At 39.7% G+C, this 19,583-nt stretch overlaps 1 protein-coding gene across 1 annotated transcript; it reads right to left on the minus strand.

Moving 5' to 3' along the window:
- Positions 1-2,698: 2,698 nt before the first annotated feature.
- ZNF131 (zinc finger protein 131) lies at positions 2,699-19,583 on the minus strand. The gene is made up of 7 exons (XM_070935911.1): positions 19,467-19,583; positions 16,868-17,006; positions 15,783-15,884; positions 11,010-11,154; positions 7,870-8,558; positions 6,265-6,395; positions 2,699-4,474 (listed from the first exon to the last, which is right to left on the minus strand). The coding sequence occupies exons 2-7, from the start codon at positions 16,989-16,991 to the stop codon at positions 3,818-3,820; spliced, it is 1,848 nt and encodes a 615-aa protein (XP_070792012.1). The 5' UTR covers positions 16,992-17,006; positions 19,467-19,583; the 3' UTR covers positions 2,699-3,817.

A 19,583-nucleotide genomic window follows, 5' to 3' on the forward strand; every position in this document is an offset into this window, starting at 1 on the left:
TCCCATGTCATAAAGCAGACAGAACTGCAACCGTCCCTCCATCTTCAACCTGCTAACTTTGGTTCCATAGGGAGCAGGCAGGGATTGAATGGTGACCTATTTTTTTTTTCTCCAACTGACCGTGTCCGGTGTTGGAACAGATCGCCTTCATGGAGATCATGTGGTCGAGCAAGATGCCACTTGTAATCAAAAGCATAAGAGGAGCTGTCCTGCATCATAGCCAGGGCTGGGGTGCCTTATTTGGCTGTTCCCACCCAAGCCGATTATTAAAATTCTGCAGAAAACATGAGCAGAGTTGCAGTGCAAGTAGTAGTCCTTGTCTTAGGACCACAATTTCTGGTTCCTGTTGTTGCTAAGCAAAGTGGTTGTTAAGTAAGTTCCACCTGATTTTATAATCACATTGCCACATTGAAGTGAATCACTGCAGTTAAATGAATCATGTGGTCTTAAGCAAATTCAGGTTCCCCCATTCATATTGTCAGAAGTTGCCATGGAAACTTGTAGTGATGACGTGACCCCAAGATGCTAACTGTGGTTTATTCAACAAACCTTGATTAATATGAGGCTTAGCTTTGATGAATGGGAATCAATTTACATGAAATAGTTCTTTTGTGCCTCTTCTGTTCTCCGCAGCCCTGACTCACCATTTAATTTTGTAACTTGCCCACTCCTACAAGAATAACCTAGTATGATGAATAGATTTTTATCCTGTCTTTTTAATAAAGATTTATACTTGATCAAGCCAAGGTAGCTTACTTAATACTCATGCCTCCTATTTGTTGTCCTATCCACAACAACTTTGTAATGTGGCTTGGGCCAAGAGTGAGAATTTTTTTTTATCCTTATGAACCTCTTTCAGATTTGTCCTATTCAAGTTTGTCTTTTATTTTTTCCCAAAAAATGTGGCTACTATACTAATATTTCCATGTCAGAAACACCAGTGCTTCCGTAGTGAAAGGATATGCCGGTGACAGCACCGTAGCCCTTGGGGGCTTCTTTTGAATAGAATAACAAGAGTTGGAAGGGACCTTGGAGGTCTTCTAGTCTAACCCCCTGCTTAGGCAGGAAACCCTAAACCATTTCAGACAAATGGTTATCCAATCTCTTCTTAAAAACGTCCAGTGTTGGAGCATTTACAACTTCTAGAGGTAAATTGTTCCACTGATTAATTGTTCTAATTTTCAGGAAATTTCCTTAGTTCTAAGTTGCTTCTCTCCTTGATTAGTTTCCACCCATTGCTTCTTGTCCTGCCCTCAGGTGCTCTGGAGAATAGCTTGACTCCCTCTTCTTTGTGGCAGCCCCTGAGATATTGGAACATTGCTATCATGTCTCCCCTAGTCCTTCTTTTCATTAAACTAGACATACCCAGTTCCTGCAACTGTTCTCTATATATTTTAGCCTCCAGTCCTCTAATCATCTTTGTTGCTCTTCTCTTCACTCTTTCTAGAGTCTCATCTTTTTTACATCGTGGCGACCAAAACTGAATGCAGTATTCTAAGTGTAGCCTTACCAAGGCATTATAAAGTGGTATTAACACTTCATGTGGTCTTGATTCTATCCGTTTATGTAGCCTAAAACTGTGTTGGCTTTTTTGGCAGCTGCTGCACACTGCTGGCTCATATCTAAATGGTTGTCCTCTAGGACTCCAAGATCCCTCTCACAGTTACTACTACTGGGTGAGGTACCAAATGTACTTGTGCATTTTGTTTTTCTTGCCTAGATGTAGAACCTTACTTTTTTCACCAGTGAAAAACACCATTTTGTTAGATAGTGCCCAATGTTCAAGTTTGTCAAGATCCTTCTGTATCTTAAGCCTATCTTCTGGAGTGCTGGCTATTCCTGCTAGCTTAGTGTTGTCTGCAAATTTGATGAGTTCCCCATCTATCCATTCGTCCAGATCATTGATGAAGATGTTAAAAGAGTACTGGGCTTAAAATAGAGCCTTGGGGTACCCTACTGCATACTTCCCTCTATGTCGATGCATTTCCATTGAGGACTGCATTGAGTTCCATTTGTATCCCTGTGAAGTTGCCCACCAAAGTGGTACTCATCTACTTGTGGTCACCCGCTTTTGAACTGTTGGGTCAGCGGGAGCTAGAGTGTGTGAGGGGAACTCACCCCGCCCCACAGCAGCAATATATCTCGAAAGTGAAGCTGCTGATTGCCAGCCCAGCATTCTAATCTGGTGAGCCCCCCTGCTCCCAGAGGCCACTGTACTGGTAGTACTGGTAGTATATATTTTTCCAAAGCAGGGACAGTCTTCCAAATGTTGAATTTCAAAGTGTCATCAAATTTAGGGACTATGGAAATTACAAGTCTTAATTTGCCTGGTAACTATGGGTCTCCCATCAATTTTTAACATATAAGACAAAGATTGAAGGCATCACTTCAGATAACAAAAAGTCTTTGGTTGGCACTAACAAACTGAAGACAGATGTAATAAGTCCATATGGTTGTCGAAGAACCAGGATTGACTGCAATTTCTTCGAGAGAAGCATTCTCCAACCCAGGTAACCTCAAAATGTATTGATTCCACTTTCCGCAATTCTCAAGGCTGGTCTAAGTGAAATGTATCTAACTGAAGGCTGGTCAGCTTCTAAAAAAGTAGCTGTGGAATTTACAGTGATGAAAAATTAATCCCTCCCCCCTCAAAACTATATCCATCCCCAAAGAAAATAGTACTGCATTGACTGAAAGCTTATGATAGGTACTGTTTTATTGTCCAATAATACTGATTAAAATATTTACACTCCTACGTCTGTAAATCCACAGTTAAAACACTCATACTTATGGCTTTGGATTTTTTTCAAACCTTTTAAGCACAAGATCTTTCAATCATGGGTCATAAAGTTTAAATAATAAAACAGTAGCCTGATGCATTGCGTAGACACATTTACTTCGTATTTTTAATGTTTTTCCTTTAAATATAAAATGTACCTTTTTTCCTAAAAAATAAAAATCTGGTGATGCCAGTGCAACCTATTAGCCAACTCATATCTTGTTACAGATGCAGATGCATTTTCCCAGTATAATTGGCCCTTAAAATTGCCAGTGTTCAATCCATTTTCTCCCATCCAATTTTATTTTAATGCAGAAAAAAACCCTGATAGCGAACAATTGTAAGCAAGATTACAAAGCACTATACAGTACTATGTACACTGCCTTTTGTATTAGCTTTGTAAGAATTGTAAAAGCTTTGTGGAAGTTTAATTATTTATTGTGTGAAGGCACTAAGGTTTTTTTTTTGTTGTATTCACAAAACCTAAGCACACTCTACCTCCATCCCAATAATCTTCTAGACCTTGAAAATAGTGCTTAAAGTTAGGAACATCAGCAAATAATGCAGCTACTTCAAAATATTAAATGGGAAAGAAGGAAAAATATCTTTTTTCTTAAAGCAGATTACCCAAATTTATAGATAATCCATACTAACATTGCCATTTTAACACTAAACTCATATTCTGAAAGGAAAATAGAACTTGCTTCAGAAATTTCTCACAATGACAAAACAGTATAATCTAGCAAAACTCTACAATTAAACTTCACACAAAGCTGTTCATCTCCAGAATAGCCTTTGCTCCATGGTATTTTATTTTAAGAAAACACACACACACAAAAGGGTTTTTTCCTTCCTAGAAATAAAGAAGGGGAGTTCAATCAAATATTCTAACTTTGGTCCACCTGTCCACTTCCCTAAGGGCACCGATATAAGAGAGCTGTCCCATGGGTAGGGCAAAAGTCAAACAAGTAATTTAACAAAAATAATTTGGTATTAACTTTTTTCCCCCCAAATCACATGTAATGCAATCAAAAATGTTTAGCTCTCCTCCTTTTCCTCTTGCGTTGCCATTATTGGCTGAGTTTTTAAATCATCAGATTCTTCATGATCTGCTCCATGTGCTTCTACCTCGTCCACCTGAATAGATGTGCTTGCTGTCAGTTCTTGATCCATGGGCACTGACTCTCCCTGTTCTAGATCATGTTCCTCCATAAGATGAGCCTGAACTTCTTCCATTTGTAACTGGTTCACATGTTCCACATCCAGCTCTTCCATATGTACTTCAGTACCTTGTTCAGTCTGAATGTGTTCAACCTCTAAGTAGCTTATTTCAACCTGCTCTTGTAGCTCTGCTATTTGTTCATGTTTTTCTTGATTATTCTGTATCAAATCTGGATGTACCTGTTCTACAGTCACTTGGGCTGGATCCACCTGGACCTGAATTACGGGCAAGACATGAACTTGTTCCACCTGCTCTATAATTGTCATGGATGCCACTGGATCACTGTCCACTGGAAGAATATCCTCAGATACTATTCGCTCTGAAATGTTGTGCATATCTTGCAGATGCCTCCGGAGTTCACTGCCTTGCATGAACCAAACATCACATAAGGTACAGTGGTTGGGTTTGTCACCTGTGTGTATTACCAAATGGTCCTTGAACTGATCCCAGCTGTTAAACACACTGTTGCAGACCTGAAAGAGCAAGGCAGAGTGATTTTAGGAAAGCTATTTAAACATTTAATATACGGCTGATGATTTGGGATGTGCAAATTCAATTGATCCAAAAACATACTCTTCTACAGCACTCTGCCATATTCTGTTTCCCTTGAATCAATCTAAGCTTCCTCCATATCATACCAAACCAATCCAACTAGCCAATTCAGCAGTCTTCTATAGTAAATTCTGAGAACTGGAAATAGTTCAAGAATAAACCAGGCGTGATTTAGGACTAGACCACCTCCTGACAAATGTCAAACTATTTCAGGTTTTAAGGATTTTTTTTAAGGTGCTGAACCCCAAAACTGAAAGGTCTAGAGGAGATTCAATAGAGTGGAAGGACCCTGCAAATAGGCTGATCTGGCATCCATCTGTCTGTCCATCCTTCCTCCCTCCCTCCCTCCCTCCCTCAAACAAGGCAATACTTTTTATTTAATGTGCTAAGTCATTATGTCTCTTGGCACTGTGGATCCTCCCATAAAAAAACAGGATCGTGGTTTAAATACACACAAAGAGATCCTGTCTCGTGATTCATTGTCAACAGAGAATATTGTTATCCTGATATGACCACAGGCAATGAATTTTTGTTCCCAGCAAGTGGCAGCCTCATTCAAGCTAAGAAGCTAAGCAGCAATGGGTCCTGCTAGATGGGAGATTTTCAGAAAATGTGAATTAGACTGGAAAATTGGAAAATCATCCCGGAAGAAGGCAATGGCAAACTACTCCCAGAGTATAATGTGAGCTGCCAGGAATCCACTGAATTAGATGTAATAAAATATAAGCAATGTAAATATGCTGGGGTGGGTGGGGGTGAGGACATGACATCACCAAGAATCAAACTTGTCTGAAGGAGACATAATAAAGCTTCTGTTTACTGCAGGGGTGTCAAACTCGATTTCATTGAGGACCACATCAGGGTTGTGTTTGACCCCAGGGGGCCAGAGGTGAGCATGGTCGGGGTAAGCATGGCCAGGGTAGGTGTAGCCAGCTCGATGTCACTTGTTGAGGTTCCGTTTTTGGCTGCAATGGCCTCCTGCAGCCCTCTGGCAGCAAAAACAGAGCTCGAGGGGGAGGGGGCAGAAGCACTGCAGGCCAGTCCACTGTTTCCAGGGCGGCCCCACTGGCCACATCTAAGCACCCCGCGGGTCAGATCCGACCCGCAAGCCTTGAGTTTGACACTCCTGGTTTACTGAATACAGAGTAACAGCAAGGAAGTTGAAGAAAAAAACATATGTAGATTTGCTATAAAAAAGTGGAATGGACAAAAACTGGGAGTTTCCCCCACCTGCCTGTAGACAGGGTTTGGGGAGTTTTAAGCCTTGCAAAACATTTAAATATCCATTTTATTCTTTCAAAATCCCCAACTCATGAAAAAAAAAAAAAAAGAGGCATTGCCTTATCTAGTTTTAAAGCACAGCTCAGGCCACCCAACGGTCAGCATATTCCTGAATACAGCCAAAAGGTTGTATTACCCTAGAGTTGAGGGCAAAGTAGTATATTTTTTTAAAAAAAATCTTCCACCTCTTCGAAGAAATCAATATCCTGGAAGAAGAGCAACATCAAGGAGATACCCATTAGCCATTCAGGTAGTTCCTCAGCTTTGATCACAATTTCCTACCAGATGTTTAGGAAGGTATGAAAAGAGTACTGTTATCCCTCACTAGTTAGAACTGCAGAGGATCGTGTTCTTCCTCCATCAAATTCCTCCATAATTTTGCTGCGATGACATTAGAAATTCAAACCCAATCATTTTCTTTGTTACCAACCTGGCATTCATAAAGCTTCTTCCGTCCCTTTTTAGCACCTGCACCAGACTGGCATGCTGTCAAATGACATTTGAGGGTGCTGTTCCGAGCAAAACGTTCATGGCAATTTGGACATTCAAATGGTTTTTCACCTATCCAAGGTAAATAGAAACAGAAATTCATTTAAAGACCAGCATACGGGATCAATCATCTATTACATTCCATCTGCAAGGTTAGCAATGTAGATTGCTGTATTGAAAATTAAGACACTATTTCCAATTATAAATTCATTCCAGAAATTTAAAAAAATTCCTAAAGTAATATTAGGCTATAATGGGCAAATCACTGACATAAGATATGAAAAGATAATAACTTTCTGTTAAGATAATGCCTCAGTTGTGACCACATTGACTAAAGTTGTTGGGAGTTCAAATTAAGGAAAGTTACAAGTATAATACAAAATATCAGATGAAGAACTACATTTCTGTTCAACAGAGCCTTGGTGGCACAGCGGACTAAAGTGCTGTTAAGTAGCACTTAGCTGCCAGCTGCCTGCAATTACTGCGAGTTCAAATCTCACCAGGCTCAAGGTTGACTCAGCCTTCCATCCTTTCGAGGTAGGTAAAATGAGGACCCGGATTGTGGGGGCAATAAGCTGACTTTGTATGAAAAAAAAGAACACCACTTAGGGGGGGCCAAAAGCCCTACTAAGCAGGTATATACAAAAGTATGAAGGCTATTGCTTAACGCATTGTAAGTCGCCCTGAGACTCCGGAGAAGGGCGGCATATAAATCAAACCAATAAATAAATAAACACACTTCATAAAGTTATACATTAATGAAACCACATGAGAACACATATCAAATTATTGTGATATTTACTCATTGTTAATATGGTTGAAACAGTAGCTCCTCAAAGATGTATCAGAAAACCTTACTTCATCTTACAGTACTCCATTAAGTAAAGCCAAAACAAGCAGCTCTCAGGATAAAAGACTATTTCGTTCATCTAGTTATTACGTTCAATCTTATTATTCAGATTTCTTCAAGCTCAAGAAAAAAAAAAAGAACCCAGCAATTTCCATCCGATTTGTTCAAGTCTTCAACCATGGGAATCTTTCTGGAATTTATATTATAATTCAATGCTCCATGGAGTTTTGTTTCCAAAGTCAGTATGTACCAACTCACAGAAAAAACATAATTATGCTTACCCAATTTGTTAATCACTCCAGGAGTAACAAATGTCCTGGCTTGTCTACATCAGTGAACACCATCACTCTGCCACTTCATATAGGAAAATAAACTATAGATAACCAAGACCAAAAGCAAATGTTTTCCTGTTTCTCTTGCAAACTTTGGACTTGAAACCTCACTGTCTGTGGCTTATTCTTGCCTTTTGCCTGGAAGAAGTGGCTACAATGGGTGCACAATTGTAGGAAAATATGTGCTTGGTTCAGAGTTATCTACATTCAAATCCTCACACTTCTGAAGCACTTTTCTTGCCTTTGAATCTAAAGCACTGCACAACCTTAAGGTATATCATATCATATTGAATTAAGAGTTTAGCATCTCTGGACAGAATTACGGAAAGAGATGTAGCCAGTATACAACTAAAATTGCAGGTACCTGTGTGTTTCCGAAGATGTTCTTTAAAATGTCCAAAGTGATCAAACTGCTTATCACAGTATTGGCAAACGTGTATTTTTTTGCCAGGTCTCTGTTTTTTGTTTGTTCCACCTTCATCAAGGTGGTAACAAGTAAGGTGCTGCTTCAACGCACTCTCACGCAAGTATCTTTTGTTGCATAGGTCACACTTGTAGCTTTCAGTGGAATGTGTTTTCATATGCTCCTTAAAGTGGTAAAGGAATTTAAATGTGCGATTGCACTTTTCACAATGGAAAAGATTGTTGACATGCGACAGCTGAAGTTCCATGATCTCAATGCCTTCCATATGTTTGCCCATCGGATCAGACAAGTTGTCACATTCCTCCTGAATTTCATTTTTCCTTTCTCCATGCCGGAACTTGCTGGTGATATCTGCCAGAAGAGCCAAAGCAGAGTCATCTGAGGTACCTGTAGTCTGTATGTACTTTATTGGCTGTTCACCAGAAGCCACTTCCTCAAGAGATTCAATGTTATTTTCCTCCACATCGAGAGCTCCTTCGGCAATCTCCACCTCAATTTCAACTGGTTCAGATTCTGCACAAGGCAGTGTTTCAGTAATAACATTAGAGGTCTCTGCTATCTTCCTCTTTTTGGCTTTATTTATATCTTGAACTTGATTTGATTCAAGTGAGGATGTATTTTCTTTGTTCCTAGAGAAGATCATGAAGGACATAGTAAGGCATGAAAAATGAAAAAGAGTCGAAGTAAGTTGGCTACTGATATAGGGCTGAACAAGAAGCAGGATTAAAGTTAAGCGCTGCAACACTGCTAAAGAAGCCATGTTTTGCTATACCTAGGCTTGTTAGTAGGAATGTATTCTCCTTAAAGAGAAGGATTGGGAAAATGAAAATTGCTCCTAAGCAATTCCTTGATACTTAAACATGATTAAATCAGAAGGAAAAAGGATGTCCACAATATTGTCTGTTGCAACATATGCAACTTCAACCGACATATCAATGCTACGTAAGTTTATTCAGGTTTCAGTCCTATGATGATTTGTCAAATGCTAGTTTGTAAGGGAAAGAGATTTCAAAGCTTGTCTGAAAACTGGTACCATGTTAGGAACAGACTCCCAGAATTTTGAGGTAAAGTTTCTGATCAGAACGTTCCTTCATTTGGTTTGTGAAAATGCAGCCAATCAGAATCACAAATACTCATGTTGAATAGCACCTTAATACCTTTAACAAGAAGACTATGTAATATATTGCTATATCAAATTTAAAATATCCTGCATTTTATTAGTTAAGAAGGAAGGATCTTTCTCGGCTGTGTCTCCCATTCTCCACTTTTCTAGAATTCTAGCACTAACGGTTCAGCATACCATGTTGTTTAAGCATAAGCTATCTCTACTTATTTTCAAAAGTCTGGTGTTTTGGAGATAAGGCTTCTACTTCTTTCCCAGTTAATGTGTAGTAATATTCCCCGATGTTCCATTAGTATCTATCAGCCCTGAGTGAGCAGTTACAGAAACTTTGTGGTTGTCTAGAGTAGTGCTTCTCAACCTGGAGAACTTAACATATAGACTTACAAAATTCCCCAGCAAGCTTGCTGGCTGCAGAATTCTGGGAGTTGAGGCCCATGCAACTTAAGTTGCCACGGTTAAGAAGCATTGGTTTAGACGTTCATTGACAGTTGAGTAATACAAGTTACTCTTCCACTAGCCATGGTTTGTGATGACCCAAGTACTTGGGAATTTCTCCACCCAGTCCTTGCTCAATTCTCCCCCACAGTTCCCATGCTAGTAAGCTGATACTCCTTGTTCACTCTTCATAAATTGATCAAATTTTCTGTGGCTGTTTTCCCTGGTTGAGTTTTATCAGGGAAGAGGATCTAGGGCAAGGCAGGACTCCTACCAATAGTTGGTACCCGCTTACAAGCCATTCCTTGAATGCCTTAGCTGTCACTGGTAGAAATACTATATTTAACACTGGTGGTGTTCACACCAGCAAAATGCCAACACAATCTCTATATTTCAATCTTTTATTTTTATCACTTTTACAACCATATCAGCCTGGCAAATTCTTCCAGAATCATCTAGTCTGTCTATCTGCTGACTCCTATCAACTGTTATTTCTAATCTCTCATTCTCTCTACTGTACCTAAGTGCATCTGTCTTTGTCTCAGTCATGATTTTATGCTTATTTTCCATGGTGACTTCTCCATACAGAGAATGGTCTCCCTTTTTTCAAAATCATCCACCGACTACACTTTTTTCTGAAAGCTCCTTAAATCCCTAACTCTCTTTTTAATTTATTTAGTTCTGATTATGCTTTCCTCCCATCTCACTGGGTTGCCAGGGGTGCAAGTTCGAATTCAGATTCGATTCCCAGAATAACATACCCCAGCTATTTCTTTATAAAGCCTGGTCCTCTATGATCAAATACGTTCTGCCCAGTTCATTTAGACTGCAAGCTCTTTGAAGGGAGACCATAACTCTTCTGTATTCTGCAAAACATTAAATAGTAGTGCTTGGCTTTCAACATTTTATTCTACACACATTAAAACTGTACACAGAAGCTTATTCACTAACAGATGTGGAATCCTCTTGCCATCCAGATATTGTTAGGCTTCAGTTGTCCTCAGTCCCAGTCACCATGGCTAACTGTCAGAGACTATGGGAGATGAAGGCCAGCAATATCATGAGAACCCCTAGTTCCTCATCTCATCTTATTGCATTAGAACACTAGATTCTAGAATGTATTGTTTGTTTCAACTTACATTGTTTCAACTTACATATGTTTAGCATCATAAAGTCTTACTTTATTGTGCAGCCTAAATGCCTTCAAGCAAATCAAGAATCACGCTTGGCCCAACTATAAGTTATAGTTTTTCAGGCTGCACATATTTCAGATTGGAACATGTGCTTAAAAAAGAATATGCAGAAAAATGAGTAAGCCTCACAGATTTTCCTGGAAGTAAGAATTGGGTGTGTTTCCCTATCAAGTTGCATTTTCAGCTGCAAACACTGCAAGGTGTATATATAAAATCTCCCAGCAGCATTGTCATATTTCAGAGACTTGTCAAAAGTGAATGAAAACGTCTTAATGTTCTTGAGAAATAGGAAAAAGACAATGACCTTACTGTAATTTGACCACACTCACCTGATTTCAAGTGCTTTAATGGCTTCCAACATCTGAAGATACTCAGCTGCTTTCCAGACATCGTTTGCTTCCTCTTCTCCTTGGACCATTAGTTTTGCAGTATATGTAAACTCAATTAAATGACGAAAGGCCATGTTACTTACACCTGATTGTAGACAAAAGACAAAATATAGAACTGGCTCATACATTTTGCACAGATTTGTGGCTGTAAAATATCATAATATTTGTTTCACAAGAGTTGCTTTTCAGGAACATAATATCTAGCACTTTTCTACAACTAATGGTCATTTCCTATAATTCAAAATTAAAAGCTATCTCTAAATATGAAAAAAAATCATTATAGATGTGTACTATGAGATTATTTCCATACATATCTAAAGCAAAGATGAGTGGACTGTTCAGTATTTTGGGTCTATTTTTATACAAACATTCAGTATATAAATTGTCTGAGAGCCAGTGTCCTATCATGGTTAAAGTGCTAGATGGTTAAAGAGCAGGGAGAAAAAGATCCTAGTTTCTCTAAGGCAGAGGTCTTCAAACTTAGCTGGCTGGGGAATTCTGGGAGTTGAAGTCCACAAGTCTTAAAGCTTCCAAGTTTGAAGACCTCTGCTCTAAGGCATGGAAGCCAACTGGGTGACCTTGGGCCAGTTACTCTCTCTCAGCCTCAGAAAAATTCAAAGGAATCCATCAATTTGCACTGGACCTTTGTAACTGATTATGATCCATAAACTTCATCCTTCAGTGCACTATTTAGGTTGATAATAATAAATAAAAGTTGGTTTGGTCTAATGGTTAAGGCCCTGGACTAGGAACAGGGAGTTCTAATCTTGACTTGTACAAGGAAGCCAGATGAGTGACTTTGGACCAGCCAAATGGAAGGTCTCAACCAAGGGAAGAAGGCAAGGGCACAGCCTCTAGACATCCAAAAATGATGTCTAGAAAATTGCATGTCTATGTAATTATCAGGTGTTGAAACTGATTTGAAGATGACATCACCATGTAATTAATTTGTAGAATCAATATTTTTAAACTTATTAATAAAGGAGAGAGGGTGGGAAATGTTGAAGATCAAAGTACAATCTTGACGAAAGAAAGAATGATGGAAAATAAATTGCTGAATAAGATAAAGTTAAAATGTGGGTGAATAGATGTAAATAGTAAGAAAGGATCACTTCAAAGTAGCTGTAGAGAAAAGTGATGTATATAAATGTTGTGTGTTTGTGTCTTGTTTTTAATGTTTTCAAAATAAACTTTTTTAAAAAATAATTCTTAGGCAGGAACTAATATTCCTGCCTAAGTTGTATTAAAATTAATTTGGATAAAATTGTCATTATATACTCTTGCTGAAGAATATAAACTATTTTTTTTTTTTTTTTGCTGGATCAAATATTTACATTACATGGCATCTATAAGAATTCCAACATTTAATGGATCAGTGGTGGGTTGCTCCCGGTTCGCAAGAACCGGTAGTAAAAATTTGTAGTAGTTCAGAGAACCGGTAATAACATTGGCTGGCCATGCCCCCGAGCCGGTCCCTGGCCCAGTCGCCGCTCGCTTACCCCGCCTACCTCATCAGAGGCTTTTTTTTTTTTACTTTTAAAAGCATTTTTTCTACAACCTCTTCGGCTGAAAAAAATGCTTTTAAAAGTAAAAAAAAAAGCCTCTGATGATGGTGCAGCTCAGCTGGGATTGTCAGAAGCTTCTAAAAGCATTTTTTCTACAACCTCTTCGGCTGAAGAGGTTGTAGGGGGAAAAATGCCTTTAAAAGCCTCTGGCGATCCCAGCTGAGTTGCCTGATCGTCAGAGGCTTCTAAAAGCATTTTTTTTCTGCAACTTCTTCAGCTGAAGATGTTGTAGGAAAAAAAATGCCTTTAAAAGCCTCTGGCGATCCTAGCTGAGTTGCCTCATCGTCAGAGGCTTTTAAAAGCATTTTTTCCTACAACCTCTTAAGGTTGTAAGGATCCAAGCTTTGTAAGACAATAAATATCCAAGCTTTGTAAGACAATAAATAAAGGTAACTTCACAGATTCACAGATCTGAAAAGGGCAATTTAGTGCCACTCCAGAATGAATGTCTAATGAAGAATATAACAATTTGAAAATTAAGAAAATCATAACAGTCAACTATCTAGAAGCTCTCTAACACCTTCACTGAAAATAATTTATTACCTCTGATCAATTGTGAAAGTGTTCTTACTGTTAAAAAGAAAAAAACTGCCCTAGCAATCAAATTGGAATCTGTCTCCTTGTGATTTAAATCCATTATTCCATGTCCTGAATTTTGGAATAAAAAATAATAAACGTTGGCTTTCTTCTGTGGGACATCCCTTCCAGTTATTTGAAAGGTATTATCTCTCCTTCAGCTTCTGTATTCAAGAACAAATATGGTAAGCTTATTCAGTCTGACTTCAGAGGACAAGTTCTCTGATTATCTTCATTGCTTTTATGAATCTATCCCAGTTTGTCCGAAATCTTCTTAGTGTACTAATCAAATGTGGACATAATATTCGAGGAGAAATTTCACCAATGTAAACTAGAACTAGAATGGCACTATTACATCCTATTATCTGAAAGTTCCATGCTTTCATCATATATCTTGATTGCAAAACATAACTTACTTGTTCTTTTAAATATCATTATACAAGCATTAACGAAGATAAAGGCCTCGTAGTCTAAGAACTCTATGTAGATTTCTATATTATAGATTGATGTTGTGATAAATTCCTACTTCACTGCCAAGTTAAAGGTCTGCAGGCTATCCTTTGTAAATCAATGCTATTGAATTAATTATGTCGGTTATTAGGAAACATGCTGAGCAGGGCAGTATTATACCCATTGCTATTGCTTTCTCTTAACTATAAAACCTCCTATTTTTCAAACCTAGATACACAGAAGTAGCTATATATAATAATACTGGTAGCCCTCGAGTTATGAAGGTAATTAGGACCAGCCTTTATGTCACTAAGTGATGCAGTTGTAAAGTGTGATGTCACAAGACTGCATTCCTTAACAATGGCAATCCCTGCAGTGCACGTTGCCATTGTTAAGCAAGGATCATGGATTGTTTAAGTGACTTTCAACAACCAAAGTCAGTGGAGAAGCTGCAAGGAAGTTGCAAGTCCATGAGGGGTTTTTAACTTGGCCAGCAAGTAGGTGAGTGACAGCTGCTGGGGGTAGAAGGAGCTGAGGTGTGGTGCAGGTGCTGGGAAGATGTGGCCAAATTCAATAGGGCCTGGAGTGGCTGCTGCTGGATAGCAGAGGGTGCGTGAGGATGAACAAGTAGCAGTTGTAGGGAGTAGTAGCAGGGAGACACAATACAAGCTTGCAAGGGCTTGGAGTGATTACTGCTGGGTTGGAGAAGGGAGGCATGATCCAAGCACAATGAAACTCAAGAAGGTGCATGACTATCAGGGAAGGCATGTTGCAAGCATGATAGGGCTTGTGGCTGCTGCAGAGTGAGAGAGGGTGCATAAATGGCCAGGGAGGCACAATGTGAGGGCAGCAAGGCTCAGGAATGATATGTTGGGGGGGAGTGGGGGCAGATGTGTTGCAAGCCTGGGGGGAGGCTTGGAATAGCTCCTGCCAAGTGAGGGTTGTGTGTGAATGGCCAAGGATGCTCAGCATGACCACATCATGGCTCAGGGAAGGTATGAGGATGTCCATTGACTTTGCTTGTATGAAGCCAACAGGTAAGATTGTAAATCACAGTCACACAGTGGTGTTGGAGCAGCTGGGACTTAAGAGGACTGGTCATAACCACCACTCCTTCAGCACTATTGTGACTTCAAACAGTTGCTAAACAAATGTCGTTAACTGAGGATTGCCTGATAATTTTTATTTTGCAGTCAAAAGAGCCAAATAGTGTATAAACTAAAACTTGGCATTAGATAAAAAAAGCTTAACAAATAAACTGATACATTTTATACAAAACATTTAAAACTCAAACTATTAATGTGTTACTAAAGAACTGTCTGCTAGGATAATTACTAAATTTGGAGAAAAGATAACTATCTTTTTTCCAAATTAAAAACGTTCTCCAAGCAGAAAGAATGTTTCACTTGACTGGGGCGGAAGTATAACATGGCAAATACTAGTTCATCAGCCAGAATACTCCTTTGGACCATACACTGATTTTATCTAGAAAATAGATTTGAATCACTGGGAATAGTTTATAATAATTAATGAGGCTCTCACAGAATATATAAAACAGCATCAAAATAGAAATAGCTTAACAAACAATGTTCAATTAGTGTCGACCAAGCAAGAAGTTTTTTTTTAATGCAGCTAGTGAAGATACTAAAAAAGAATAAAGTACCAGAAAACGCAACACCATCAAAACTAGGCTGAATTACAAGTCCTTCTAGTCTCTTTCAGTTTGCAGTTAGAAAGAGACCAGTATCTTCTGGCCTTTAGTGTCCTCTAAGTTTGTTGATAACCCGATGCAACAACTGATTTTATCACTATTCTCTCCCTTGTACTTCCAAAATGGAGATAATTGGGTTTGGAGCAACTTGTAACAAAGTGTGGGGTGGGGGGAGCAAAAGGTCTTAACAGTCTTACATATTTGGTTAACTTCCAAGATTGATTAAACCTTACTACACAATTCAGGAGTAAGAATGAGTGTAAATAAAAGTTGCCTGGAGTTAAACTACAGTCAGTTTTTTTTTTTCTATGATATTATGTCTACCACACTGGATGGCTTCCAAAGCATTCCATGAGCCCTTTTATATTATATCTCCTAGTATTTCTGTACATGACTGAAACCATAAATTACCTTCAATTTCTACTAGAGGCTCCTGAGTGAAGTCTTGGAAGAATTTGTAGAAAAACTGACTGCAAGCAGCAAGAACAGCTTTATGAGCTTTAAAATGATGACCTGGAAATAAAAAACAACATCACCATACTATATGAAACCCCATGTTGGATATTACTGGATATAAGAAAAAATATGTAATATCAAATTTTTATTAATTGATAATGCAATGTCTATTGTTGACCAGTCATAGTTACCAAAAAACCTCTCCAACAAGACTCTCTTCCTTACACTTACAAGTGTAAAAACAAGTTTTAACAAGTTTTGCTGTTGTTTCAACTTTATAAAAGAAAGATAGTGCAAATAAAAGCTTTCGGATGATCTCCTGAGGAATTTTAAGTTCCAACTCTAAGTTTATATTTTGCTTCAGCCACTCCTAAAGGTATTTGAAATTTGTTTTAAGGAACTAATAGTCTGTAGTGTAGCACAATTTGTCTCTTACAAATTTGTGAACTCTAATTCTATGTAATTTGACAAGCTCCACAGTTATATATATCTTCTAGATAAGTATATAATAATTAATTTTAAAACTTTAATCTTTAGGTTAAATGAGCCAGGCTCCACCCTCTTCATGTAACAGAGCAATCTTATAGCAATTTTGAGAGCAGTTTGATGGAAGATTTGGAACAGAAGTAGTGCCAATTTTTAAAGCCTGCTGGCTTCATCTGAGCAGAGGAGGTGAGAGAGCTCCCTGTTCTACTGCTTGCAGTATGAAGAAATACACTATGCAGGTTTTAGCACAGTTAAGAGCAAGAAGAAAAACTAACAAGACTGGCAAGGAAATCATGGTAAGAAAAAGGGTTCCTACTCTCCAAGGAGAATTTTAGAAGGATCTCTCTTTCTTTCTCTCTTTCTCTCTCCCCCTCTCCCTCTCCCCCTCCCCCTCACCAAATCCAATAGTTCTTCAGCCAGCTTTACAGGTGACAGAGAATTGCTCCTTAAATAATGTCAATTTTAATTTATAACCAGATACTTCAGATTAACTTTTCTGAGGAGTAGACCTGGACTGAAGAGTGCCTAATTTGACTGTTTGCATCATTACATACCATCCACAATCAAAGTGATGTCTGTAAATTGATCCTGCTCCCGCTGTTCATTTAATCTGTCCAAAATTACTTTATAATGTTCTGGAAATTCCTGAATACAATCCATCGTCTCTTCAGCTTCCATGGCTAATAAATTTGTCTAGGAAAAAGATCAGGAAAAAGTAGACATGGATTTTTGCCAAGAAGAAAATTTCAAATAGGAAACACAACTTCTTAATAATAGTAAAAATGGAAGGCATTATACCAAGGATCTTGGTAAATAAGTTTCCCTCTTCTGAAGCCATATTTTAAAAAAAAAAATCTTCCAGTTCAAAAATTCAACTCAGAAGCAGATGGAGATGAAAATGCTTTAATGAAATAAAACCATTGGGAAGGAAATATTTTGGGGTAGTGATAGTTTAGGCATCTGAAACACACTTCTCACCGCCTCTCCATTTCAGCTATTCTGACATTTAGCAGAATGGGTTAGGTTGACATCTCCTGTCTTTAACTACAACTAATCAGAGAAAATTAAAGCAAACCCATCCATTGATTAAATGCATGTACTCTATTTAATATATTCTTATGTTGCTTTCAACAGGAACAAGAAAACAAAGGAAAAGAAAGAAGGGCCAAATTGGCCATTTATAAGTAATGTCCCTACCATGGCTCAGAAAAACCTCAATAAATATTGGATTGCAAATTGCATAGATGAACACTAATAAAGAATAAACTTAGTCCGGTTGCTGCCTCTCCTGAAATGATGGTGCAAAAATGGTTGCTCGGTGGCCATGCATGCAACTGCATGTCTTTACTTGCTACATTTATATCACTATCTTTCTTTAAAAAGTGCTCAGGTAATTAATTTCCCATCCAAACACTGATCAGACAGAGGCTGTTAACAATTCCTTTATGCTAAGGGTGAGTAACTGGTAGCTCCGAAATGACAGGTGATATTCAAGACCCTTTTTTGGAGCTCTCAAAGCTTTCCTGGATATCGTTGAATATACCATTGGCACATTTTCTGCACAGGTGAAAATGACAGTAGACACTGTAAAAAAAATGCACCATGGCATAAATAAACTGCTTCAAACTCTCCTTCATCCAATGTGTTTGTGGCCCTCCACCTCAAATACCAAAATATTTTTACTTATGTATATATTTCAATTTTAATTTAGAAGTCACCTGACCTTCTGACAACTCTGTGTGGCTTACAAAGCAAAAACAGCAGAAACACAAAAAGCCTGACCAACTGGAAAACAATGTACCAGGCCATTCAGCACACACAAACCCCCTCCCTCCAAAAGGGAGGAGTTTCCCCCCCCCAAAAAAAAGCCAGGGAGAATAAAATCTTCAAGGCCTTACAGACCACCAAGAGGATGAAAGCCACGTGGATTTCAGGGGCAAATCTCCTTCCAGAGGTGAAGCACTGCGCTAGAAAATGCAAGCTGTCTGGGTCCCACAAGATGACTTCGTGTACTTGACGGGACCTGGAGCACATCCACTCTGCTGCATTGCATTGGATGGGCAAAAACAACTGGCAAGTTCCTTGGGGAAGCCAGGCTCCATGTCAAAAAGATGGTTCACCTTTGCTTTACACTATGTCTTCGCAGCACCTAAATACTGCAATTAATGAGAAGGGGGAACCAATATTTTTCTTTATTTTTCTCTCCATGTATGGTCCTAAGGCTCTCAGTTGCAACCATCTGGCCAGTGCCAGAAGGGAGCCATGAGCAAGACCTTCATGCTTTCTGTCTGTCCTGTATTCTAGGGCAGAGGTGGGCAACTGTAGCCCTTTTTACAACCTGTGGACTTCAACTCCCAGAATTCCTGAGACAGCCAAGCTGTCTCAGGAATTCTGGGAGTTGAAGTCCACAGGTTGTAAAAGGGCCACAGTTGCCCACCCCTGTTCTAGGGGTCTTGCATCCAGCTCTGGTAACCCTCCTCTTCGTACCTATAATAAAGCCTTCGTGTGGCAACTCTTAACGGGCGTGGAGCTTTGCTCTGACACCTGTCGTTTTGGGCTGCCAGAGGAAGAGGACTTGGCTGTTGTCCTCCCCTCGTGCGGATCACACAGAGACCCCAGTGGCTGGCTGACCTCCAGACACACACCTGGCCATAACTACAGCACTGCACGTACGTTAACCGGCAGTTCCCGGCGCCAGCCATCGTGCCTACGTCAGTCGGGGATGGCGCAAGCCTCGGCCCGGCGGGGGAAGGCTACCTTTGGGGACCCACACTGCGGATGACCCTATGGGGGCTGCCTGTCAATCATCTCCACAACTACCAATCGGGCCCCGGAACGGAAGAGAACGGAGCCAATGAGCGCTCAGAGCGGGCTAAACGGAAGGCCTAACCGCTGGGGGGCGCCGAGTAGTGAAAGGGTCTCTTAAAGAGAATAAAGGGCGGCGCGGGAGAGGCTAGAGCGAGCCGGGGCGAAAGGAAAGAAGCCACAAGGAGCCGGCGCATGGACCAGCGCAACTCCAGCGGTGGCTCCGTCTCCAGAGCCGTTATTACGTCATCAAATCGCGCATTAAATCGATCCCCTTTTCGACGCCCGCCTCGTCCGGGAGAGAGCGCCGACCCCGACAAAGTCGGACCGTTCCGCATAACAACTCACCGGGAAAAATCTCTTGCCCCGCCAAGCCGCCTCGGCCGCCGCTTTTCCTTCCTGCCCGCCTATCTCGGCGAAAAGCGGGGAAAGCACCGGCCAATAGAGCTACTCGCATTCCCGTCC

The sequence above is a fragment of the Pituophis catenifer genome, unplaced genomic scaffold, assembly GCF_029215685.1.
Source record: "Pituophis catenifer annectens isolate HBS135680 unplaced genomic scaffold, rPitCat1.0.hap2 SCAF_2, whole genome shotgun sequence".
Taxonomy (NCBI): domain Eukaryota; kingdom Metazoa; phylum Chordata; class Lepidosauria; order Squamata; family Colubridae; genus Pituophis; species Pituophis catenifer.